General features: G+C 49.8%; 1 protein-coding gene across 1 annotated transcript in view; it reads right to left on the bottom strand.

Moving 5' to 3' along the window:
* Positions 1–11,264: 11,264 nt before the first annotated feature.
* The window catches only part of MAL (mal, T cell differentiation protein), a 29,805-nt gene continuing 15,050 nt past the window's right edge, over positions 11,265–26,019 (bottom strand). The window contains exons 2-4 of the mRNA XM_067532839.1: positions 17,024–17,191; positions 13,840–13,980; positions 11,265–12,950 (exon numbers count right to left, since the gene is read on the bottom strand). Coding sequence (XP_067388940.1) covers positions 12,876–12,950; positions 13,840–13,980; positions 17,024–17,191 — 384 coding nt within the window. The 3' untranslated portion in view covers positions 11,265–12,875. The remainder of the gene's footprint in view (positions 12,951–13,839; positions 13,981–17,023; positions 17,192–26,019) is intronic.

Here is a 26,019-nt window from a genome sequence, read left to right as displayed (position 1 = left end):
ACTGACACAGCTAGAGCTGACGGGGGGGAACTCGGAGGGAACTATCTTCCACTGGAAAATGCAGCTCCCAAAATCAAAATGCTTCATGACATTGGGTTGATTTCACTGGAATTTTATTGTGGAAGAAAACCAAGGCGAAAAATTTTGACAAAGTCAAACATCCTATTTTGAATTTTGAAATTATTTTTCATTATGATTTTATTATTTTGTAATGTTATGTCATGATACAAAATTAAAATAAACTCGCCAAAACAAAATGAACTGTTTCAATCAACCTGAAATGAAATGCTTACAGAATTTTCCTTTGGGGAGAATTTTCAAATGTTTGTTTTCGTTCCAATTTAATATGAAGCCAAATTTCAGAACCTCAAAGTCCTTTGCAAAATGCAACATCCATCCCCTGTCTCTCTAGACACCAGAAGATCACCCTTCAGTTCCCAGTTCCACCACTAACTTCCTGTGTGACTCCATCCTTGGTGTCCCAGCTGCAAAATGGAGATAATAATACATCACACTTACATAACACTTTTCATCCAAAGATCACAAAGTGGCTAAGTATTCTTAATAGTAGTAACAGTTCCTTGTCTCCAAGGACTATTGTGACACTTATTTAAATGTTTGCAGAGTGTTTTCAGATCCTTGGCTGGAAGGTGCTATAGAACAAAGTATTATTTATTGGCTTACCTCACCCACTATCCTTAGATATTCTTATATACTAATAAGAGAAAAATACCAAATGCCAAGAAGCCTCAATTTTCTGAGGCTGCTTTACCTCTGTTTGAGAGTGACAAACTGGGAGAGGTAACACCTTTTATTGGACCAACTTCTGTTGGTGAGAGACAAGCTTTCGAGCTTGACAGAACTCTTCTTCAGGGCTGGGAAAGTGCACCACTATTTTAGCATGTCAGGAGAAGGGTGGCATCTGCACGGCTCTGTATTTCTAGCAGATTTTTGTCAGAAATACTTGGCTTTTGTCACATAGACATATGTGAGCTTCAGCTCAAATTGCTAAACCTGGCTGCCTGAAGCTAGGCCCCCAAATCTCTATTCAGGCACTCCCATGAAACAGGGATATCACTGTTCAAACACAAAGGCAGCAAAGCTGACTTCGGAAACTACAGAGGTATTACTCTCCTCTGTACAGTAGTGAAGATATGTTCTAGCTTGCGTTCTACTGAACAGACTCATTGCAAACGTATCTGAGGAGAATCTGCCAGAAGTGCCGTGTGGTTTCAGACCAGGTCATAGCGAGGGACATGATTTTTGTCCTAAGGCAAGTCTACAAAAAATGTTTAGAGCAGAACATAGAACTGTATGCAGTCTTCATCGACTTGACCAAAGCATTTGATATGGTCAACAGAGAGGGTCTATGGGCTATTCTACATAAACTGCCCAAGAAGGTTCATACAAATCATCCGTTGGTTCCATGACCACATGACAGTGCAAGTGCTCTCCAATGGTGGCTCTTCTGACGCAGTCTGTTCTTTGCCTGTGTCCTCAGCCATGCCACAAGGGACTTGGATCAGGGGATATACCTCTGCTACCAAGTTGGTGGCTCCCTCTTTGACCTTAGGAAACTCAATGCTAAGACCAGGACTCTGGAGAGACTTCTCATCAAGACACATTTTGCAGGTGACTGCACCTTGATGCCCATAGACATGACAACCTTCAGGTCATCATTGACAGGTTTTTTTGAAGCATCCCAGCTCTTTGGCCTCACCATCAGTCTCAGTAAGACAGAGGTCTTGTTCCAACCAGCTCCTCATTCCAATGCCCCAGCACCAGCCATTTCATCCAAGGCCTACAGCAGAAATGTGGATCAGTTCAAATACCTGGGCAGCACCATCTTGAGTGATGGTTCCCTGGATAAGGAAATTGTCTCCAGAATCAGTAAAGCCTGCCAGGCTCTCGGCCGACTCCGAACAAAAGTCCTTAATCAACACAACATTCGTCTCTCTGCCAAATTGGAGATCTACAGTGCAGTGGTTCTAGCACCTCTCCTGTATGGATCTGAAACATGGGCTCTTTATAGCCGGCACATTAAATAGCTTGAGCAATTTCACATGTGCTCCCTCTGCTCAATAATGAGCATTTGCTGCCAAGACAGAGTGACAAGTATTGAGAGCAAACACAGCCAGGACTGACTCTGTACATCCGGGTTCGGACATCAGAGTCACGGGCATGGCCAGAGCTGCGAATTGCAACAATATCGTCAGCAATGGGCTACCAATAAAGGAGAGAGACTGTTCAGAGTTGCTGAGCAGCCTGCAGTTTCCACTGGAGGGTAAGGAGAGTCGCAGGGCTCAGCCCCCCAGACACTGTTATCCAGGAGTCTAAATATGGATGTAGAGTCTGGACCCTACATTTCAACAACATTTTGAAAATTCAGTATCTGAGGGGAGAGAGGGTGCGAGAATCAGGAACATTTTCAACAACATTGTAATGGATTTTTATTTTTATTTTTTAACAATAATAGAGCTGGTCAAATTATTTGAATTTTGAAATTCGACCAAAAAAAGTGCAAGAGTTTAAAAAAAAAAAATCCATGATTTCCATACTCACTGTTTTTTATCTGAGGGGGTGGGAAGGAACCAGGTCCTGACAAAGAAGAGAAGACTGGTCCCAAAGACTTTATGATAAAAAAAGTCAAGGTGAGTGTGGGGTTCCTGGGAGTGCTCACAACACAGTGCTGAGCTTTCAAACATCAATGAATGTTGTTGTAGTCGTGACTTTCCCAGGATATTAAAGAGGCAAGGTGGGTGAGGTCATATCTATTACTGGACCAACGTCTGCTGGTGAGAGAGAGACAGGCTTTCGAGCTGCACAGAGCTCTTCTTCAGTCACCTTGTCTCTCGAAGAATAAATGAGTCAATCATGCATAAGTGCCATCACAGGGCAGTAACCTAGCAGAGAGAGGCAGAACAAGAACCAATGGCTGGCAGCTGAAGCAGACAAATTCCAGGTAGAAATAAGGCACAATTTTTTTAACTATTTATTTATTTAGGAAGTTTTAACAAGGTCACAAACCCTTGTCATGTAACTATTAGAAATGAGCTTTGTTTAAAGAGACATTATACAGGCATAGAGTCACCAGGTCTTTCTATTTAATAGAGTGTTTCCATGTTATAGTAGAAGCATCATGACAAAAATGATGCTGTTTCTAGTGATTGTATTCTGTGAAATCTCAATGTACACATTTAACAGGCTAGGCAAGTCTATCAAACATTAATATTCAAAACAATTGAAGAAGTGGACTGAGGTTTTTGCAGATGAATGTATTTTATCTGAGTATTGAATAAAAGGTAATCAAATATCTAAGCATCAATCTGCTCTCTGTTTACTTTGCTGGGTATGTAGTTGATGTGTTAATTTTTCCATAATCACAGGCTCCCATATTTTTTGAACCGTTCCTCTATGGATAGCCTGTTTTTCTTTTTCCAATGAGAAGCTAAGGCACAAATGTTTAACAAGCAGGGTGAGTAACCAATGGAACAAGGTACCAAGGGAAATGGTGGATTCTCCATCTCCTGATGTTTTGAAATCAAGACCACGCCTTTCTGGAAGATCTGCTTTAGCCAAACACAAATTACTGGACTCAGCTACAGGGGCTGGGTGAAATGCTGTGGTCTATGTTATACAGGAGGTTAGACTAGGTGATCTCATTGTCCCTTCTGGCATTAAACTCTAGAAATCTATGGATTTGCTTAGAATTAAATTATATTTAACAAAAAAAAATTGGATGCTATGATCCAACTATGCACTCTGAGAACAAACTGCCAGACACTTGCATCATTTCTGTGTGTCACACATTTAACACCAAATCTGACCACACAAGTTTAGTGTGGGTGGCAGCATTTATTTGTGATGAATCCATGCAAAGGTTAAGCACAAGCCTAAGGCCACGTCTACACATACAGCACTGCATCGATAAAGCTGCACCGCTTCAGCATGTCTGTTGAAGACACACGTTGCCAACGGGTAGCACTCTTCCATCGATATTAAAAAAAACCCACCTCAACAAGCAGCAGTAGCTCTATCAGCAGGAGAAGCTCTTCTGCCAACATAGTGCTGTCCACACTGACACGTGTGTCTGTGTAACTTAAGTCATTCTGGTGGGTGGCTTACTGACACCCTTGAGTGGCATACATTCTGCTGACATAGGCTGTAGTTAGACATAGGCTAAGTAAAAGATCCTCTCCTAACTTTTCCCACTCTGTACAATATGGAGAACGTGTACTGCCTCTATTGTTCTACTGAAAATTGGTGTTTGCCATCAAGTGTTTCTTGATCCACAGGCAATCACAGACCTAATTAAAGTCAATGGATGAGCTAAGGGCCCTTTCTGATATAATGGGAGGAGCAATTAAGCCACTTTGAGGTAGTGAGCTACAAACAAAGGAAGGACTGCCCAAGGCACACAACAGATCACAGCTCAGCTGTGTGGACTGAGTTTCCCTGACTGCCAGTGCAAGAGCTAGGAGATTGGTTTTTGCAGTCTGTGTGTTGGTGGCAGAAAGAGTGAAGAAGCAAGGTTGAGTGTGACCTCAAAAGGAAGCAGAGACACAGGGCTTCTTGGGCACAGAGCTCGCTGATGTGGCAGACTTGGGGATTTCTGAGCAGGGAAACTGTGTGCTGTTTATTTGTATCGTGTTCAGAGGAATTGGACTTGGGGCACATTTTTTGTAAATTGCACTAAGAATGTACCTGACTCATCTCATCGATTTCTCCTCCTAATGGAAACAACCCTGCAAGGTCCCAAATACTGGCTGACTGCCTGGGCCAAAGAGCCAACAATATTTAAGGGCAATAGCCTCCTGCTTAACTCTACAGCAGTGAGCTCTGCCATCTTCTGCGCGGTGCTGCCTGAGGAGGGGAAGAGAGCAGCCCCTGCACAGAGTGACTGGAAGAGGATGGTTTGTTGCTTGGGAGAGTGCCATTTTTCTTTTCCCTGTCCTGCTTGACGGCTACCCCTCTGCTCCAGGTTGTGTCATGGCTGATCGGGAGATTACCAACCCAGCAGGACAACATTGTTTGGGACTAGGCATCTCTCACCATTAGCCAGTCTCCCTGTGCGATGTAGGGCTCGTGATCCCCCACAGCCCGCAGGCCTAGGTGAGAAAGGTTCAGTTCGTGAAACTGCCTGCCCTGGAAATGCTTTGGGAAAATTGCTGACCCGTACTGCTCTAACCAGACCCACTGGGGCCAACAGCAGGTTTGGCCCCCTGTGTACAGACCTCAAACCACCTACTGCTACTGTCTGAGCTAAAGAAGTAAGTGTCCAGACCAGCAGCAGTGGCAGACGCATTAACTTTCTATGTGCTCAGCCAGCAGAACAACAAGCCCATCTCGTAGCTTGCGTGATGTGCTCAAGTGTGATCTTGTTTTCCAACATATAAAGTAGCCTTTCAAAGGAGCCTGGCACATAGGCATATGGATCGGTGAGACCCTGAACCCTGCAGGAGTCCCCCCAAGGCCTGTTTCCAAAGGAAACCTGTTCTGTATTCTGCTTTAGTCCCATTCTGTCCCTGCAGCTCTTTTTTAGTGCATAGCTGAAGCTATTGCAGTAATTTCTTTCTTTACAGCTTTTTTTTTCTCTTTTCAGTCTTCCTTGTAACGATCATGTTCCTGTAACTCAACCATCACTCCCCAGGAGTGACGGAGGGCATTTAAAGTGTATTTAATCAAATACGAAACCTGCGGGCGCGTCTCCGGCACACCTCTCAGGGTAACCATTCTTGGGATTGCAATACACTGCTCCCAGCAGGTGAACATACAGCGCAGGCAGCAGGGCACGGCACCAAACAAAGGAACGCTTTATGCGGCAAGTGGTTCTGCCACATACTTGTCGTATTTGATCACAGGTGGGGCTAAGTAGCACAGACTATAAAAGCCATGGGATCCACTTTTAGTCACAGTACGCTGAAGAATGCAGTCCCTTCTTGTCCAGAGACCTTGTCCTACCTGCTCGGTCTGTGCTGGGCTCAGCACCAATGCCAGGGAGGGGAGGTGGGGTGGGAGGGCACCATGTGTCACCAGCCCACCCTGTGGGTCATTCACAGGTCACTGACTCAGCTCAATCACCGCTGCTGGGCCTCGTGTTCTCTCTGGCTGGAAGGGGGATTTAGTGCTTTATGAGCTGACGTCCGGCCCTGCTCCCTGGAGCTGCTCCCAGATGGGCCATGGTTGTGGGGGCCTGCTGCTCCTGCCCCAGCCAGGCTAGACCGGAAAGGTCCGCAGAGCTCTTGTTTGCTGCCCGCGGAGCATGAGCTGGTCCCCTGACCCCACACAGGTCCAGCTGCAGCTGTGGGAACCGTCGCGCTGCAGTAAAACGGCCAAATGGGAAAGCGCAGGCTGGCTCCCTCCCCAACCCCCTATGAGAGGTGCCTGCGTGTCAGTCGCTGGAGAGGGGGAGCCGTTAGGGTGAGGCACCAGGGCCATGATGTGCTTGGTGCCAGCTTGTGTATTTACCAGAACTGGCCCCCCCAGGCCTGGTCCCCGGAACGTGGGGAAACAAGCAGCAGCAGGAGGGGTCCTTGCTCGGCAATCCCCGCGTCTGCCCCGCTGGCACGTGCTGTGCCCAGGGAGCCCCCTGGGTCTCTGCTCACCGGGTCACACCCACCACACCGCCTCCTGGCTCCCCGCCACCAGCTGCCAGCGCACCTAGAACCTGTGTTTGCCACCTGAGAAACCCTGGTAGTCTGCCCGGGTAACCGCTGGCCTGCCGGGGCCTAGTGCTTGGGATGGGCACCACCGGCTTTTAGACAGGGCTTGGAGCCAGCAGGAGGGGTCGAGCAGGGCCGTGCGCGTCTTTGGCTCCAAGCTGCCACCACCGGCGTTCAGCGCCACCGGCCCTGCACGGTCAGGCAGCCCTGCACAGCAGCAGGTGATAATTCATTCTCTGCACAAGGGGTTTCCCAGCTGAGCCCGGACCCGACAGGCTGGTCCGCATGGGGGAGCCCTGCAGCTGAGGGGTGCCCCATGGCCAGCAGCAGGCATCCATGTGGGCACCGGTGTCTGCCCAAGTCCCACCGCCTCCCAAACGGCGCGTAGGCACAGCCAGGCCTGCTGCGTAAAGCCAAGCAGCAAGGAGGGTGCTTGTACCTCACGCTGCCCCACGTGTGAGGAGAAGGCCAATGGGGGGGAGCAGCCTAAGGTATGGGCACGTAGCGGCAGTGCTGTTACCGCAGGTGGGGGCGGACGGCTGGTTGAACTCACAGCGACAAAGGCCGGTTAGGGGGCGGCGGGCAGCGCATGTGGGTGGGAAGGGGGAGGCAGAGACACAATTGGGGGAGGACCGTGAGCAGGGCATTGACACTGGCGACTATGTGGGGGAGGAGGACAGGCTCTAGGCCAGGAGTCAGTGCTATCGGGCCAGGGCAGCAGCATGAGAAGCCGGCGTTGGCGGCGTACAGGGACCTGCGGAGGGGGGCGTGGACAGGAGAAGCAGGGGCCTGTGCTGATAGTGCAGGGTGATAAGGCCAGAGTGGAGAGGCAGGGGGTGCACAGAAGCCTGGTGGGGAGTGAGGGGCTTGCACTTCCACTTTACACATTGCAATAGAGGGCGTCACAGGGGGGCGTCTCTGCTCAATGACAGATTCGTGGGCTGTGTCCCTGCTCAGCTGTATGCACCTACCTGCCCGCTGGCCATTACATGACACCACTTGTGTAGCTGGCACTGACACAGTGACATGCACCAGCTGTTTAATGTGCTCTTTTCGTTCCTCTTCTTTTTTATCATCTTCTTGCACTTGTGTGTCTATCCTCCAAGAGACAACGCCGCGGGATAGGCTCAGTCAGTCTCTGCAGTTCAAGAGCAAGTCTCCGCTGCCTGGGGCCCAACGTTCAAGGCCCTCTAGCATAGATGGGCTGCTTTAATTTCATTTCCAGGCACACCAAATGTGCTCTTCTGCCCCAGTAACAAACCTTTTTTCTCCATATGTAGTGCGTGGAATGGCGAGCGACACCAGGGGCACCGTTCCACAGGCTTCCAACTTCCTTTGCTAGGTGTGCGAGCCCGTTTGAACTCTTGGGCTGACCCAGCTTGTTGTTAATTTTGGCTGCCATAGGTTCTGTGCAGCAACAGAGTGGGTTTGGGAGGGCAGCTGTATGTGTTTGGGCGCTGCTTGGTCTCGGGGGGCAGAGGGTAGTGCCTCCCTGGTAAGTGGAGCCTGGACGGGTTTGCGTCGCTGGACCACGGCCTGCACCAGGACTGCTGTCCGTGTGTAACTGAACCATGTATAGCCAGACTGTGCCAGAGTGCAGGCCCCTCGGCGGGGACGCGGGCTGCAAGGCCTGGCGTGGTGCTAGCGCTGGACAGCAATGGCAACCTTGACAGACGGGCACAGTGGCAGACTGAAGATGGCTCAGCAGCCTGGAAAGCCTCCCATGGCAGCACGGCCGCATGGTGCGACTCAGCAGCTCTGGTGCCTGCCGACCAGGCAATGTTACCAGGCCGTGGGGGCCTCCAGCAGGGCCCACAAGCTGCCCTGGCCCTGCTAGTGATGCCGCCACGCACCAGCACAGCTATGCGCATGCCTGCTTCTCCAGGCCTGGCCAGGGCTGGTGCTCAGCTCCACGCGCTCTGCCTGGGGTGGGGTGGAGGGATCCCGCTGAGTGGCTGCCTTCCCACTGCCCCACTGCCCGGGGGCGTGGTGGGGGGAGCAGCCAATCTGAGCTGCTACAGCAGCCAGACAAAGCACCCCTAGCCCCACTCCCCAGGCGCCAGCATCATTTGCTGGGGGATGGGGAAGAATGGGAAGCAGAATGAGCCAGCAGCTATGGGGCCCCTTTTTACCCCCCCTCAAGCAATGAGGTGGGATGGAAACTGTGTCCCCTCCCCCCACAGCCACACCTGCCTGGGAAGAGCCCCAGAGCAGCTCTCCCCCCACAACAGCCACATACACAAGCTGGAAGGGGACACACACACCCTGAGGATGATGTGCCCCAGAAGCAGGGGGGAGGAGGGGGGCAGAACTGATGAGGGAGCTGGAGGGGGGGAAGAATTGCTAGGCAGGGGACAGGTGGCTGAGGTGGGGGGGTGAGATCTACTGCAGTGTGGGAGCCAATAGCCACTTACCCAAGAATTGTGGGTGCATTGGCAACACTCATTGTCTCCACACACACACACACCCCAAAACCAGTGTAGGTGTTGGGTTTCTCTTTTAAACTAACACACACTACTGGGGGCTGGGGGCTAACCTGATACGTGCACGTTAGGGTTAGCAGTAGAACATCACGCAACCCTTTGGCTCATTGCTGTGTCACATCTTGCCAGCTCCGTTGTATAACTGGGCCACTCCTGCTTGCTTTGTGACCCACTCACTGTGTGTATTGTACCATATGGGACCCTGGGCCTGAACAGCACCTCCCAACCCAGTACAAAGAAACTGTAATGGGGTGATGGCCTGGTCTGATTCAGGAGCATAGCCCTTTAAGACCAAGGGCTGCTGGGAGTTGTAGTCTCCACCTAGCTCCCATGATGGGGGGGGGGGTCAGCTGACCTAGAAGCATGTGCTGGAGACTATATAAAGGAAGGGTCCTGGCTCAGGTGAGGTGAGGGTAGGATCCTATGGGGAATGTCCTTCCTGGGGCTGTAGTCCATCCCTAGGGGAGCTCAGGAAGCTGTGCCTTAGGGAGGGTGGTGTTCTATCCCGTCCTCTCTTGCAGAAGGTGGGACGTTGTCATCCCGTGTTTTGTGTTGTTTTCCATCTATTGTAAGCGGTGTTTATTAATAAGCCAGGGCCTGGGGGGAGAGAGGAATTGAGCTGTGTGGTGCTTAGTCTGCCAGGCGGCTGCCTTGCTTTGGTCTTTGCCGCGGCGGTGATGATAGGGAGGAAAGGGGTGGGGCCTGTAAGTGGAGAATCTGGGCATCACTTCTGGCTGGTGACGCTGCTCCCGGGCCAGCACGGCCTGCTGCAAGATGGCTTGGGAAGTGGGGGGGTGCGTCTGAGTGCCAGGACTGATGACAGTGTCTGACTGAGCCAGGCAAACTGGCTGAGGCTTACCCCAGAGAACAATGGGTTTGGGGGAGTCGCATGGAAGAGCTGGTGGTGGTATCAGCCCGTGACTGAGAATGCAGCCCCCGGCTGTTCTGCCACTTGGTAACTGAGAGGTTTTGGTGGATCCGTGATTGCTCGGCTGCTCAGCTAGCGAGCCTGGAAAGGCCCAATCTTTTCCCCCTTGCACCTCGGGAGACGCAGGTGACTTTGGGGGTGTTGACCTTGCTGTACTTCTGCATTCTCTTGTCGCCTCACGATTAGAGCCATGTGCCAACGCACACTTTCAGAACTGCCTAGAAGTGGACCAGCTCCACCACGAGAGACTGGGCCCCCTTGGCCCCCCCAGCATAGCCCACAGGCAAGTGGTTACACCTCTCTCCTAGCATCTCTCGGAGCAAGGCTCCACTCCCAATGAGGCAGAGTGAAGATTTGTGCATGGGTTTCCCACTTCCTAGAGGGGTGCCCCAGCCCTTAGGGGGACGGGCTGACCTAGCTGAGGCACCTCACTCAAGGGGACAGTTCATGCTTGAGACTCTGAAATGGGGGGGTGGAGAAGAGGTGCCTCCCCCCATCTGGAATTAGGCCATAACTTTCTTTGAAACCCCGTCCCCCTCCTCTGCCTTTCCTACACGCTAGCGTGGCTGCTTCCCACTCAATGTGCTGCCTTCTGCAAGTCCCTTTTTAGGCACCTAACGCTCCGTCACACATTGGCGAGGGAACCCCGGCACCTCACTCAGGGTTGGGAATGGCCCTAGGCCGCAGAGCACCTCAGAGACCCCCTAAGTCTCGCTTATGATGCTGGTCCTTGGGAGCCTAAATGCCATTGACTTTCAATGAGACAGCTGCGAAGTGTGCGTCTACATAGCACAGCTCAGCGCCAACCTGACAGACCTGGGCTCGCAGCGCTGTGTCGATGCTGCAACTCCGGGTGGAGCTTGAGCGCCGAAACCTGGAGAGGGGGCAGGTTCAGAGCCCGAGCTCCAGCCCTTACAGCTATTTGTAGTGTGTCGGCGTGAGCCCACCTCTGCCGCCCTGGGCTGGGTAGTTGTATCCTCGGTGGCTAAGCCGCTTTTGAAAATGAGTCTAAGTCACCTCGGGAATCATCCCCTAGAGGCTGTACATTTCACACCTGTGGAGTTACTAAACTGTATCTTTCAGCAACATCAAGAGTACAGCAGGGACATTATGGCTAAAGCACATGAAATTCTGTGCAGGGGTTCTGAAAAGAAGACAGAGGTAGATCTTTTTGGAAAATCCACAGTGAATATTTTATTAGCTATGCAGTATTTGTACATTTCAAAATATTGTCTTTTTGAATTCTTCCTAATGAACAAACCAAACAATTTGTTGAAGAGAATAGTTTATTATCCTTATTGCTGTGATCATTTAAAAATTATCCTACAGTCTATACAGCACACTATCTAAATAATCTTTCCTAATCTGATTAAGACAACAGTAATTTGTGGGATGAATAATTCAAGAATAGCTTTAAAGTTTGCAAAACTTCACATTGCTCCCAAGGGAAGCAGGACAGTTGTTCCTGTTTCTCATTACAGCGTGAAGTGACATCTGAAGTGACTGCATGAAATACTGTTCTGTCACAACAGATGTTAAGGGAAAACCCTAAGAATTGTATCCATTTAAAAAGACTAAATCTCAGCACTGAGTTTATGTGCCAGGAGATTTTGTACTGGCTCTGTTGGTGTCTGGATCAAGAAGAGAATATTTTGGTTAGAATATTCAAATTCAGGTGCCGAAAATTAGGCATCCAAATATAGCTTCAGGTGGCTAACATTAGGCAGCTAAGTTTGAAAATGTGGCATTTATCTTTTAGAATATCAGGGTTCTGTGTAGTTAGAACCTGTTCCTGCTTCCACTGAAGGTGGTGGCAATTGTCCTACTGGTTCCAGTGGTGTCAGAACAGTGTCTAAACATTGTACTTAAAAAGGCTGGACTGTCTCAACTATTCTGTTCAAAGTGGTGAATTTCCCAAATCAGACCTCTGCTTCTCCTTCACTCATGCGCCCTGTGCTGAGAAAATGACAGAACATATCAGAGCAAGAGTTTTTCTGGCTCTCTTGCCTAAGGAGCCAACAGATACTCTTCCTCTATCGACTTTCTCTGACACCTGCTACAGAATATGGCCCTGATCCTGTAAGCAACTCCCCGGTGAAGTCAGTAGAACTCTGAATGAATGCAGGATTGGGGCCCATTTGAGCTAGTCTGCCTGTGATTTATGTAAGATTAAGCAATGCCCAAGGAAATGACCTGAAAGAGAGGTAGGCAAAGAGATGGGGCCAGAGGAGAATGATGGCATCATTTGTAGACTCCGGGAACAAATCAAATTACTCAACTAGGAGGCTTTTCTTTGAAAGTTTGAGGCCAGAAAAGACCATTAGATCACCCAGTCTGAATTTCACAAGCCAATTAATGTTCAGTCCCGCTACCCCTATACTGAGCCCAAAGACTTTAGTTAGACTAAAGCATTTTGGTCCTCAGGGGGCTAAACTGTTGAGACCAAGCCTGAGGCCCCCTTCAATGGCAGGGAATTGAGAAATGCCTTTGATTCATTCCAACAGCTGGCCCAGGCCCAGGGATATAGGGCAAAACAGAGATAAGTAAAGCACATTCCCAGTTCCCTACAACAAAACTGTCTCTGACATAGAAGACACCAAAAAGAAACTATTTTGCTGAAAAATAGATATCTCCAGTCTGATTCTTTTCTTTGTTGACATGGTACCAAGTACAAAGTGGTGTATAGTAGTCTGTACATCAAAATATACCGGTGTAAGACGAGCAATCATTTAACGCCGTATGCTTGTATAGTAACTGGGAAGCATGCTCAAAATGGATTCCTTAGGGGAAGCTCAGGCGGTTTTATGATGATTTCCATCTCAGCAGAGAGAACCCTTTATGGATCACATACGTCAAGGTGGCTAAAAATGCAAATACCTAAGATGGAAACAAAACTAGAGTCAGCTATAGATAATTGCTGAAGGATATTGTTTGCTGAGACTGGATGTGCACTTCGTTATTTATGTTTGCCCATTTAGCGGTATTCAGATTAACCAGTACGTACTTGGAGCTCAGAAGCAATGACTCCGTTCCAGAGTTGCTACGGGTAAGATTTTCAAAGTCACCTAAGTGACTTAGAATCCAAAGTGTCACTGACGGTCATGTAGGCGTTGAAGGGCAAAAGTCACTTTTGAAAATGGGGCTTAAGTTCCTGAGTTACTGAGGTACTTTTGAAAATGTTTCCCAATAATGCCCTGAGGATTAGGGTGAGTCTGACAATAGCAGGTGTTTCAATCTCTGGTGGCGTCTCACATACTTTTACCCTTTCTGAAAATGGCTGCCATCTCCTATTTCTTTCAATGGGGCTGAAGCCACAGGTGACCCTCAGTTAGGATAGCCACCATGTTCCCCACAGTCTTTGCTGGTAGAAGAGAAGCTGCCTGTAGTAAAGATCTTCACTGGCTTCTACGGTGATCAGTGGGGACGAAGCCCCGGCTGGGCTTAGGGAAGAAGGTCACTTAGCCACTCTAGCATAGCAGTCAATAATACTTCAGAATATATAGAAAGATGTTAAAAACAGTGGGTATGTGAGGAAAGAGAGGGCTACTATACTGGATAGGAATGTCCCTGAGTCCAGTCTCTTTTAGCATTTGATAGATGCCGGTGATGAACCAACCATCAAACACCTCTCGTTATCGCAATGAGGGAGAGAAAGTTTATCCCCTCAGGAAAGTGCTGGGTCTTAGGTTGTCTCCCAAGCTCTTCAGCGGTCACTCTTGGTACATTGTTTGCCCCTCCACTGCACTTTTTGCGGTGTGACACTTACCACTGCTGCAATATCTTCCTGGTAAATTTTAAACCGAGTGGCATCGGCCTCGGGGGTAGTTCTTAAGCTGATGGTGGTCGCAGCTTGTAAGACAGCAGCACTCAGGTAAAACAGAGCAGCCATTGAATGATAGAAAGCATCCTAGAAAATAATAATTAACCATCATTTCCAAGAATACCATTCAAGTCAGAGAGAGACAGTACTCTAAGCAAATACACACACACTTTTCCTGCAGAGCAACAAAAGCACACTTGGCCACACACAACTAATTCATTTCATTTAAGACTCGGGCCAAAGTGGTTTGTGCAAATGGGATTCTTTCCAAGTCTGGCATTTTGCCACAATTGACTGTGGCAACGAGGAACAGCATGTTGGTGCAGATCCTCAAAGATATGTAGGTGCCTAACTCCCAGTGGGCTACTCGGAGGTAAGTGCCTAGCTACTTTTGAGAATCTGGATCTTCTACAAATGGGACTCCATCTGCATCTCCATCTCCATCGGATATAAGAAGGGTTGCAGGAGGCAACTGGCAGTGCTTAAATTTCTGCCACCATATGCTGGAAATTCTGATCCCACTAAGATGGGCAGGGACTCTTTGTTCTGTGTTTGTACAGCGCCTAGCATAGCGGGGCCCTGGTCTGTGACTGAGGCTCCTAAAAGTTACAGTAGTATAATAATCAATAAGTGAGCAGACAGGGGCACTCGATGCAAAATCCCTAATTTTTCACAGGATTGTGGTCTATGGAGGCTGTTTTCTGTGGCTCATGTGTCGAAGATCACTAGGAGCAGACCTCATTGCAAGGGAGTTGAAATATGTGTAAGCTGAATTCCCAGTTACCGCAGTGCCCTTGTGCTGAGACAACAAAGAAACGAACAATCCCAGTGGTACCTACCACATCTCTGCCATTGCAGCAATTCTGCCTGCCCTGAGCAAGGAACAACCAGTAGCTGTGCCACTCCAGGAGCGGATGGGGAAACCAATCATAACTTAGCATCACGGTTCCTCCCTGGCCTGGGTGGTGGTGGGCAAGAAGTATGTTCCTTTTCCCGTGCTTTGCACACACCCCAGTGCCCTAGCAGAGGATCCAGGGCTCTCCAAAATCCTTGCCTTTCTTTATCCCCTCCCTGGCTCGCAGTGGAGCTGATGAGGGCAGCAGTCCTTGCTGCTCAGTCCCACAGCTGGAGTCATAAACTGAGCAAGGCATCACAGGGCCGGCAGGGCAGACGCAACCTAGCCCTGCGTAGGGCTGGCTTGACTTAGCTAGAAAGAGCTGGTAGGTAAAGCATAGCCTTGGGTTAGGGTGCGAGTTCCTGTATGTAATGACTTTGGCTGAGCTGCAGGGTGTGGCCTCGTTGTAAGGGGGGTGTGGATGAACCCCAGTGACCCCATGCAGGAGCAGAGCAGGTTACATCCCCACCCTGACACTGTCTTGAATAGTACAAGGGGGGCTGGCTACTACGCCTCTCCATGTGCCAGGGCCCCCAGAAGCCATGGCCAGTCAATACGGGCCTACGAGGGCATGCTGCTCTGCTCTCAAGGTGCCGCACGAAGCCCTCTGGTACAGGATACTTATTGAGGATTTCAATAACTCAGTCACAGGCCAGGGGTCTATTCCAGGAGTGGTGGGTGAGGTTCTGTGATCTGCGTTGTGCAGGAGGTCAAACTAGATGATCATATTGGTCCCTTCTGACCTTTGAGTCTATGAGCACCCAGGAGCCATCTTGTCCTGTTCCACCAATGACTCCGGGCTCCACCCTGCTCAGCTAGCCCTTGTGGAGGACCCTCTTTGTCCCATCTCCCGAGCCACTGGAGGAATGTTCCAGTGTGGAGGGAGGGAAACTTTGAATGATTCGCTTTTCTAAGGCACTCCTGAACCGTAGTGTCTGAGCCCCTCACAGCACCCTGGAGTGGGAAGGAGGGAGGGAAGTAGTTTCCCTGTTTAACAGATGGAGAGACTGAGGCACAGAGATTTGCCCCAGGTCATTCAGAGCATCTGCAGCAGGCCCAAGAACAGAACGCAGCAACAATCAGAATTGCTAGCCCATGAGAAGTTCTGATAGTTCAATTTTTTTCCCTCCATGCCGAATCGGCACAAAAAAAATGCAATATTGAAATTTTTCCCAGAACAAATTTTCAAAACATTTCATTTTGGAAACAGCAAAAAGTTGCATTTCAGTTTGTTCAACTGACCCCAAACATTTCACTTCCAGTCAGTGCAACATTAAACTGCATTGCCTCATGGGAGTTGTAGTTTGGGCAGCTCAGGCCTCTGTTCTCCCCTATGGGATGAGCTCCCCAGCCATGCTACATCTTCCTTGATGCACCCGAAATGATGTGTCTTGCCTGGTGCACCATGTGGCTCCATCAGAGGAGGAACTGAGTTGTACCATGGGAGGTGTAGTCCAGCCAGGGAGATCAATCCATGAGAGAACGGGGACATAAGCAGTTTGAATTACAATTCCCAGGGGGCAATGGCGCCCCCTCTGGGAAATGCAGTTTATTGGTGAATTGACCCTAAGCAAATATATTTTGTTTTGATTTTCCTGGTAGAAAACCAAAAAACTTCAGCAAATTCAAAATTAACTTGTGGAAAATTTTAATTTTGCAGAAGCTATTTTCTGTGAAAATAATTTTGGTGGAAAATTCCCAACCAGCTGCAGTGCTGATCTTCCAAGTCCCAGGCCAACATCTAGTCCATAAGAATATCCTTTCCCTCCATGTGGAACTATAGCTGATCAATTGCTGATGTCTCAGAAGGGGCAGAAGGCTCCCTGGAAAGAAAGGACTTTGAGGAAGAGGGAAGGGAGGTATATTGGAAGGGTGTGGCCTGTGTCCCCAGGAAGGGGCAGTGGTGAAATGCAAAACGCAGCATTGCTCAGCTGCAAGAGGGAACAATCACTCATCAGCATGAGGTGCAACATGGACAATTGCTGAGCTTCCTGAGCCAGCAGCAACAGAGGCTGCTTATTCTGGATTCGGGGCCTGATAGCAGCTTCTGATACTCCTGCAAGGTTGCAGTCAGAACCACAAAGACCTGATCCTGCCAACACACGTCCTTAACTTCACTTGACATGGGTGAATAGTCCCATTGATTCAAGCAGATGCCTAAGTGTTTGCTGAATCCAGTCCACAGTGCTTAGACTGTATATGTTAGTGATCTATTCAAAGACAGGATAAGCTTACCACTGCAATCCAAGCTGTCTTTGAACCATGAGCACCGCAGAAATAGAGGCACATGAGAAGAGTGGACAATGTGAAGCAGAACACGGAGACAAACATAACCCAGCCTTGGAGGAGCGGCACAAACACCTTGGTTGAGGCCACCAGAATCCAGACAAGGCCACCAAAGACCTACAAGGAATAAGTGAAAGGGAGAGAGAACAGAACAACTCAAGTTTCATATCTGCCATCATCATGGGTCATCATGTTATGCTCTCACACACACCACAGTTCTTATAGTGCAGGAACCGGCCAGTTAACACGTAGCCTTCACTCCGCTCCAGACGTGGAGTGAGTTCAGTGCACATTGAGTTAGTGCAGACCGATGTTCATGTGTGCACACCGCTCATTCACAGAAGCATGGCAGGCCTCCGATGGCTATCCCACAATGCTTTGCATGTTGCCAGGAGTGACCTATCAGTTTACCTGTGTGCCCTCCAGTGCTCTGGTGTTATGCTGAGCTGATGGCCCCTCCCTGTTTAGATGTAAGCACAAAAAAACCTGTGTCTGAGCCACTCCTGGCCATTGGGTGTTTCTTTATGCTTTGTTTCTAATCCTCAGATGCTCTTCCAAGGCCAGCCAAATACACAGAGCCAAATACAGGCTGGATTATACCCTCTGCATCCCCAACTGGAATCAGCAGGGCACAGAAACAACCCCGGGCCTGGCCTTTATGCTTGTTTTTGTGCCTTGTTTTAAAGAGTGAAGACTTCCCTATGCAACCTGCTTTGACAATCTTTCTAGGGTTCCCAACTGGACCATTTAACTAGTGCATGCCTTCCAGGAAAACCTTCTTCCACCCACGCACCCAGATGAACGCTCATTCTCAGCATGCCATATGCAACACCCATTCTGCTGAGGAAGTAAACCTTTGAGTTCAGACTTGAATCTTTATACAGAAAAGCCCTCTGCAAACACACATCATTATTCATTAGGCTGTGCTGTGAGCTGAGCACAGACATGAGTGCTAAAACTCATTTCACTCCAGATCTAATGCCACCAGTCAACTACCTCTTGATTTTATACAGGAGCGCTTTCCCTTCCCGGAGCCTGGGTTTTGGCCACCCGTGTTTTCTGTCATTAGGTCCTTGCATAGTGTGACCAGATTCTCATTCCTGGTGCCATTTTTCACAACCTGATGATGTCCTCTTGCTTTAACTCAAATTCAGTTAGCCTCACTCAAGAGGCACATTGGGGGAGCGGGACCGCTCTCTCTTTTTTTTTAATATGAAAAAGAAGAAAGAAATCTTGCCCATTAAGGGAAATGAGATCAGTCCAATAGAGGTGTCAGCAGGACAGAAGGGTTACACGCCACCCTCCCGCTCTACAAGAAAGTCCCATTACAGCACCAAATCCCAGAGCAAAAACAACGAGCGTCCGATAGTACCTTAAAGACACAACAAATTTCTGCAGGCATAAACTTTTGTGGGCTGCAACCCACTTCGGCAGAAAGCTTGTGCCTGCAGAAATTTGTTAGTCTTTAAGGTGCTACAGGACTCTCGTTGTTTTTGCCGTATACAGACTAACACGGCTACCCCTCTGGAAATCCCAAAGCGCTTCATTGAGCGCCACGGGATTGTAAAACACAGCAAGGGGCAGATTTGACAGACAGGTGTCACATCATTACCAATATGGTGTGTTTAAGTAAATGACCCGTCTGCCCGGGACCAGCCCTTTCAGGAAGAAGAAACCCCTGCTGCTGAAGATTCGACTCAAAAACGCTTGTTTCCTTTGGCTCCAGGTGAGTGGCACAGTCCCACCCCGACCTTCCTCTCAAGGTTACTGCCTGAGACAGGGGCCTTCCCACCTGGGAGAAGCCCCACCAGAATTGCTGGAACTAGGGGTGCTGAGGGAGGGGGGAGTGCTGCCGCAGACCTAGCTTGAAGGGGTTTCCATCATATGCAGGGTTTACAATGTGGTTCAATGCCTCTCAGCACCCCCACTATACAACTTGTTCCAGCATCCGAGCCCCAGCCCCCTTAGGGGGTGTCTGTGAATGTCCCCCCCACTCCTCGATCCAGCCAACAGAGTCACTGCGTGGCACACTGCTCCCTGGTTTGAAGGAGACACTCCCTCGTGTCTGACAAACAACGGCCTGCAGAATGCACTGTCCAAACACGCACTGGTCATGCCAGCCCGGCGACTCTGTCGTTGACTACTACCCTGCCATTTGACATGAGCGGGGTGCTGTGGGGCGAGGACTGGGGCTTCTCCAGGCACTGGCACTGGCTGTGCAGTTGGTACAGATTCGGCACCGTTGCTCTCCATCCCAGCCAATACACCTGGCCGAGCCCATTCCCTGGCTGAGAGCTGCATTACCCCACGGTGTCTCCATGGGCAGGCTTAGCCCAGTGCTCCCGTGTTGCCATCTGGCCAGGTAGTTAACAGGCCCCTGTAGTCTGGGACAAGACAGGATCTCGCTCTTGTGCAGATGACGTCGGCATCTCCCGACGCGTGCTGTCTGCCCACTCAGCAATGACAGCAGCATGAAAGGTCCTCGCCTTCATTCCTACCAGCCCACGAGACATGTCCTCTGCATTTCTATACACCTCGTCACCAGCTGACGGGTGTGCACGTGCACTGGCCTTGGACCCATTGTGACTGGGTGGCCGTTTCCTGGTTTCTCATTTACTATCCCCCACTCTCCAGAACAAGGAGAAAACTCCCCAAATGGAGAGCCGGGCTTTATACACCGAGGTTCTGCTGCAAAGGCAGGGCCCATCTCCACGGGAGCTGGGGAGAGTCCAGCTCAAGGAGATATACCCTCTGATTGAGCTAGCATGCTAAATAAAGACTGTAGACATGGCAGCATGAGGTGGCGGGGGCGGGGGAAGGACTAGCCACCCTGTGGATCATCCCGACCAAGGCGCTAGGCATGTGTCCAGGTAACTGGGCCCTTGCTCTATGGTTAGCATGCTGGCTTGATCAGAGCTAGCCCAGGTACATCTGCGCAAGCTGGGAATCACACCCCAGCGCCCGTGTGGGCATACCCTGAGCTACCTGCTCCGGCAGAGCTCCCGGTTTTGTGCTTCCAAGACAGCAAATTGTGTCTTGCCAGTGTCCCACCAGAGAGCTCCAGAATGGGCTCCAGGCTTGGCCGTATTAGCTATCCCTCTGACCTGGCCAGGAGAGGATTATGTGTCCTCCACCACAGCCACCCCACACTCCGCGGGGACTGGGCAGGACAGGAAAGAGGGCAGGAGCAATGGGAAGGAGAAAGAACACAGCAAGGAAAAGAGTCAATAGGCCGTAGGCCATGATTCAGCTAGGCAGTTAAGCACGTGCTTAATTTTAAGTCAATGGACTGAAGCACGTCCTTCAAATAAAGCGCGTGTGTGTGCTTGGCTGACCCGGGGCCTAGGCAGAACCCCAGCGAGACCATGCCTGAGCCCAGCCCTGAATCCGCCTGCCCAGGCCCTTCCTCTGCATGCTGCCTGGTGTCAGGCACATCCTTAGCCGGGGGGCTAGGCATGGCCTCTGCAGCCTGATATGTTTCAGTTCTCTCAGCCCAGCATAAGCGAGCTCCACAGCAACGGAAAGCCAGCACCCGCGCTGCTGGTGTGGTGGGGCCCGTGTGACGGGAGACCAGGCCACCCGCTCTGGGGGGACACTGCAAAACCCAGAATACCTCGGGAGCAGTAGCAGTAGCAACAACAGTGTGGCCAAGCACTGAATGGCCATGGAGACCCAAGAGACCTTGCTCGCCCACAGGAGCAATCCCGGTAGATTGCGCATTGGAGGGCTGCCATGGGTAGCTTCCCTCCTGGCAATGCAGACCCTTTTGTGAGCTCTTATGCACTTCAACTGGCGTGAGGCATCGATTATTCCTCACAGGAGTGAGCAGCGCACACGCTTGTCTGGGGTATTGGCTGGATCAGGGCCTTTAGCCTCTGTATGTCAATCCGTTTCCTCGTCCTGACAGTGGGTCTGATAACTGCTGCCCTACATCACAGGGGAGATGTGAGGCTAACTTGGTCCCAGGTGTAATGCATGCAAAGTGGGAATGTGCCATGGCAGTGCAAGGTAGGATTGTTTCTCCGAAGGGAAAATGGAGGTCCTTTTTTGCGGCTAGGTCTCCATAGGATTAGTCAGGCTCGATGAGCCTAGAATCATTCTGAGGCCTCATCTACACTTAAAACTGACCTAGCTACAGCACTCAGGCTGTGAAAAATTGTGTCTCCTGTGCGATGTAGTTAAGTTGACCTAACCCCACTGTAGACATGGTTAGGCCAACAGAAGAATTCTTCTGTCGTCAACTTAGCTACCACCATTTGGAGCAGTAGATCACCCACATTGACAGAAAAACCCCTTTCCATCAACGTAGGAAGTGTCTACACTACAGTGACATAGCTGCAGTGCCAAAGCTGTATGCCACAGCTGCTGCAGTGTAGACGTAAGTTCCTGAGTTACCATTTCATCCTAAGGTTTGACTAAATCTGATTTCAGACACCAGCTTATCACAGTACTTTATTTTACACTTCTTGAGAGCATTTTGAAAGCCGAGGAGACATTTCCCCTCTCAGCATCACAATATTCAGAAAGCCTCTATTTCTGCACATGCTCGGAAGCCCAGAAGTTCTGAGAAGCCTTTATTTCATCCCTTCCCAGTATAAGGCTGCAAATGCTTTTTTTGTTGTCATTGCTATTCTCAAAAGGCCAAATAGTTTGACACATTCTGAGAACTCACTGGACCAGAACATTGCACAAGTCCAGCCACAAATACACTGAATTTATTACATGAATCTTGTACCTGCAAACCCCAGAGGAAACATTTTTTGATCCTCACTCATCGTTGCAAACCTCTTCGAAACCTATTGATGCAAAAAAAGGCACACTAAATAGATTTACTCTGCCATATCACACCTGGAGATTAACAACTCGATGCCCCTTTCATGAACGTAGAAAACGTGCCAATGCTAACAAGCCAGCTGGCAATGACAACACAGTTGCACCAATAGGGTTTGGATTTGCTCCGTCAGTCGCTGGAATCTGCAAATGCTCCATGACTCACTGGCGAGGAGGGGCTGTGATGATCCCCAAGGACAGGTAGTTGCTCAGTTGACACCCAGCTCAGTGTGGAATGCAAGGTAAAAAAACCTGTTTCAGGTGTCGTTTTCTGACATTCTTCATCTTAAGTAGGTAACATGAGCCCACGCACACATCCTGACAGATAAGGAACTAGTTTACTCTTTTAAAGCAAAGGGCTAAGGAGAGTCTGTCTGATGGGGATGGCCCCTCCAATTATCCATCAAGTATGGGGAAGGATAACGATCCCAGAGCCCTGTTATTTCTCCCAAAGCCTCAGGTACTGTCATCAAATACTTCAGACAGCAGTTCTAACAGCTCTTAGTACCATTAACAGCCATTACCAATGGAAGAGTGGCTGGCCAGGTCATTTAGCTTCTCCTCTCAGGCAAGTATAATTCTGCCTGACACATCAAGCCTCACCCACTTAATCTGTTGTCAAGTGTCTGAGCTGAGGTGTCATGAAGGAGATGCTGCTAAGTGCCTTGCTCACCTCCCGCCCTCACGCACACATTTCTAGCCAGAGTTCCCACGCAGGTTTTTAGCTTGATATTGAAACAAACAAACAAAAAAGAATTGCAACCCACCCGGCGGAGTGCCGACCGCTCATGGCTCTTTGAGCCTTCCCTAAACTTCTTCAGCCCGCAAACTGGATCAGTGCCTCTCAGAAATACAGGGGTTGCTTTTTTTCCCCTGAAGTTTTGGGAACATTCTGTTCCAGATAGGCTGGAAATAAGACGTGGCCAAGCTTTCTTGCATAATTTCAGCTCTTCTGGCCCCACCGAGAGCCTGGGCCATGGCGTGTGTATAAAATACACTGGCTTAGTACATGAGATCCCATTTGGAACAGGTTCAAATCAGCATCCAGGCCTCTGGGTGTCTAACCAGTGTGACCCTCTGACCCTTTCCAGGCCTGCCATCAATAACACTGTTGGCACGTATTTACATGAGGAAGTGGGAAACATCTCTGGCGCTTATTTGAAAAGCCCTAACTGCCCCCACACTGCTCTTCAAATCCTAGGAATTTTGCTTTTGGGGCTCAGCATCTTAAATTAACATCACCACCTCGCTCTTCTCAGCTCTTGGATAGACAACACTGACCAGTCCATGACCTGGTCTGGCAAGCGGATCCACGTGGCAGGAACCTCATACCCTGGTGGTTCTGAGAGGAGGGTCTGGCCTACGAAAGACAAAGTGGCAGGAGAGGCTCGCCCCATTTGGCTAGACTGAGGTTCTGCATGAGGCCCTTGGCGTTGTGCAGCATTGCACAGCGCCCAGCACAACAGAGTCCTGGGCCACACCTGAGATTCCTGGGCATGACAGAAACACAACTAGTCATCGACGAAGGCAGGTTACTTTGTTCCCTTCCTCAAAGGCACATCTTGGAGTGTGAAAAGGAGGGTTGAGACCAGGCAGCTCTAAGCAGAAACGCCCCACGTTTACTCCCAAATTGCTATGGTCACGTACACAGCAGCGCTTCGGGAAACCCTCAGCGTCTGTCACGTTGCAGCATTTTGTAACTAAGAAAACCACGCGCTGCCAAGGTGTCTCAAGCGCACGGCACTTGAAATCCAGAACTCCAGCAGTGCATGACCGTGAGGGTGTGTTCCCTGCCAGCCTGGCCCTCCCAGCTCCTGGTTCTCAGTTCAGCTCCATAAGGACTTCAGGCAACCACCCCCTCACCACTCCTGTGCACACTCAGCAGTCTTTTAACTCTCCCCGGACTAAGGTAACCATCGCAAATCTAAAACTACTTCCAAAGACGTCAGAGAAGTAAGAGTAAGGGTCTCCGGGTATGTCTACACTGCCAGCGGCGTTGTCGGCTGTGCAGGATTGATTGTGCGGGATCGACTGAGCGGCAGTGGCCACCTGCTCAATCGATCTGGAAGTCGACGCCATTAATCCACCCCCTCAAGAAAAGTAATGCTGCAGCGACGGCAGGGCATTTCCTGTTGGCGCAGCATAGTGGGGACGCCGCAGTAAGTAGAAGTTAGGAAGTCGACGGGAGATACGCAAGCTGTTCTACATAGCCTGCCTATCTCCCGTCAACTGCTGCCGAAATCCACCAGCAGTGTCAACCAAGCTTATGTTGCCTTCTCAACCTCATCCTTTCATGCCAAACCAGTGATAAAGCCACTAGAATGCCAGGAGAGAGAGATCAGCCAACCTCCGTGCTGGATACTTTGGAGCCAGAGATACTAATCTGGAGACAAGGCTAGATGGGGTGAATACGCAGATGCCCTCCTGTCTAAACACACACACAAATAAGCTTTCTCTCTTGCTGTGGGAACATCTCCCCTTCCCTCGTTATGGAAGTGTCATAACTTTACTCTGCTGGAAAGATAGAAAGGCCCCTCAAGCCTTGCCTACGCACAAAAATTGTACCATTTAAACTATCCCAGTGTAGACTAGTTCAACCACTCTAATGTGGGCACAGTTTTCCCAGTATAAAAGGTGCTTATCCCAGTATAGCTGTATGGGAAAGGCAATAAGCATAGTTGCATAACTGCATTCAGACTACAGTTTAGAATAAGCTCAGTAAAACCCACACCTGACCTGACCCAGTGATAGCGGTGCAACCGCTGTGTGTAGATCCGTTAGTGCACATGGGAACAGGCCATACATGGTTATGGGTGGGAGGGGGGATTCCCCAAAACCCCTCAGGGAATTAGGAACACAATTCCCACTGACGACTTTGCCCTGCTCACTCAGCACTTTTGAAAACACTGCCCTGGACAACGGCTGTAAACGCTACCGAGAGAGTACAACTTTGGCTCATTACAATGTCTGTGTCCAGAAACCTGTATGCTAGATTGCAGTCATGGAGAATAGTCTAAATGCCCTTTAGCTGCTTCTTATGAGGACTGGTCCGTGAATTCTAGCCCCATCCTCTGGAATCTGATTCCCCGTCTCTGCTTTCTTAGGGAAGAGATTTATAGTTTGGACCAGCTGGGGCACCAGACTGCCTGTTCCCCACTACCTGTCTAACCAGCAAAGTGCAGCAAGGACCAGAAGATGGGACTTTCCCTTAGATTGCAGGCTAAATCCTGGAAATCCGTGGTTTTCAGCCTCTGGTCCGTAGACCCCCTGGGGGTCTGCAGGCTATGTCTAAGATTTCCAAAGGGGCCGTAACTCCACTGGAATTATTTAGGGGTCCACAAATGAAAAAAGGTTGAAAATTGCTGCTGTAAAGACATATTTTCTTTTTCAGTCAGTCAGTTTACATGGTTGTGTCCAACAACTAGCTCTTTAGTGGGGAAAGTCCCCTCTATTCAGTGGGTTAATATTTCTGTCACAAACTTCTTTTGTTGCTCTGCTTTCCTAGCTGGGGCGTTTCTGCTTTGTAGCCATTCCTTAACAACGGTTTTACAGGTCTGCAAATACACTTGTAAAACCAACACTTCCTTTTCAACCAGAGAAAGGGAGCAGGAAGGAGTGTGCGGTTTGTGCTCAAGACCCACTTTACCTGCCCCTAGGGAGACACTGAGACTGTGCAATGGCAGATTTCCCAGCCGCAGTCCCAGCTTGCCTTGTTTGGGTCCTTTCCCTCCCCTCTCAAAGGCATTGGCACCCCGGGACTAGCTGCTGTGAGTTACACAGTGGTGGGGTGGATGTTCTGTACGGAGGCTGCTGTAAAGACACCTTTTAAAAGAGTTGCTGGTACAAAAGCAAGCCAGGAGCAAGGCCGCAGCTGGAATCCTGCCTGGGCTACAGTCAGACAGCATCTGAGTGCAAGGCCAGCAGGGTCCGCCAGCACATCGAGCCAGGCCTCCTGGGTCGCGCTGCCAGAGCGAGCCTTCCCCAGTCCAGAGCGTGCAGGAGCCTTTCTGAAAGAGATGCCGTCTGGATTTGGAGCTGGGCAGCACAGACTCCACCACAGCCTGGCTAGGAAATCCCCTCCACTTCCCACTGGAACCTGAGCACTGATTTCATCA

This window comes from Emydura macquarii, unplaced genomic scaffold (genome assembly GCF_026122565.2).
Source record: "Emydura macquarii macquarii isolate MOO-44397 ecotype Brisbane River unplaced genomic scaffold, CSIRO-AGI_Emac_v2 contig_3305, whole genome shotgun sequence".
In the NCBI taxonomy this organism is placed as follows: Eukaryota; Metazoa; Chordata; order Testudines; family Chelidae; genus Emydura; species Emydura macquarii.
Note: the sequence above shows the minus strand (reverse complement) of the source record. Positions and strands in the feature narration are given on the sequence as shown.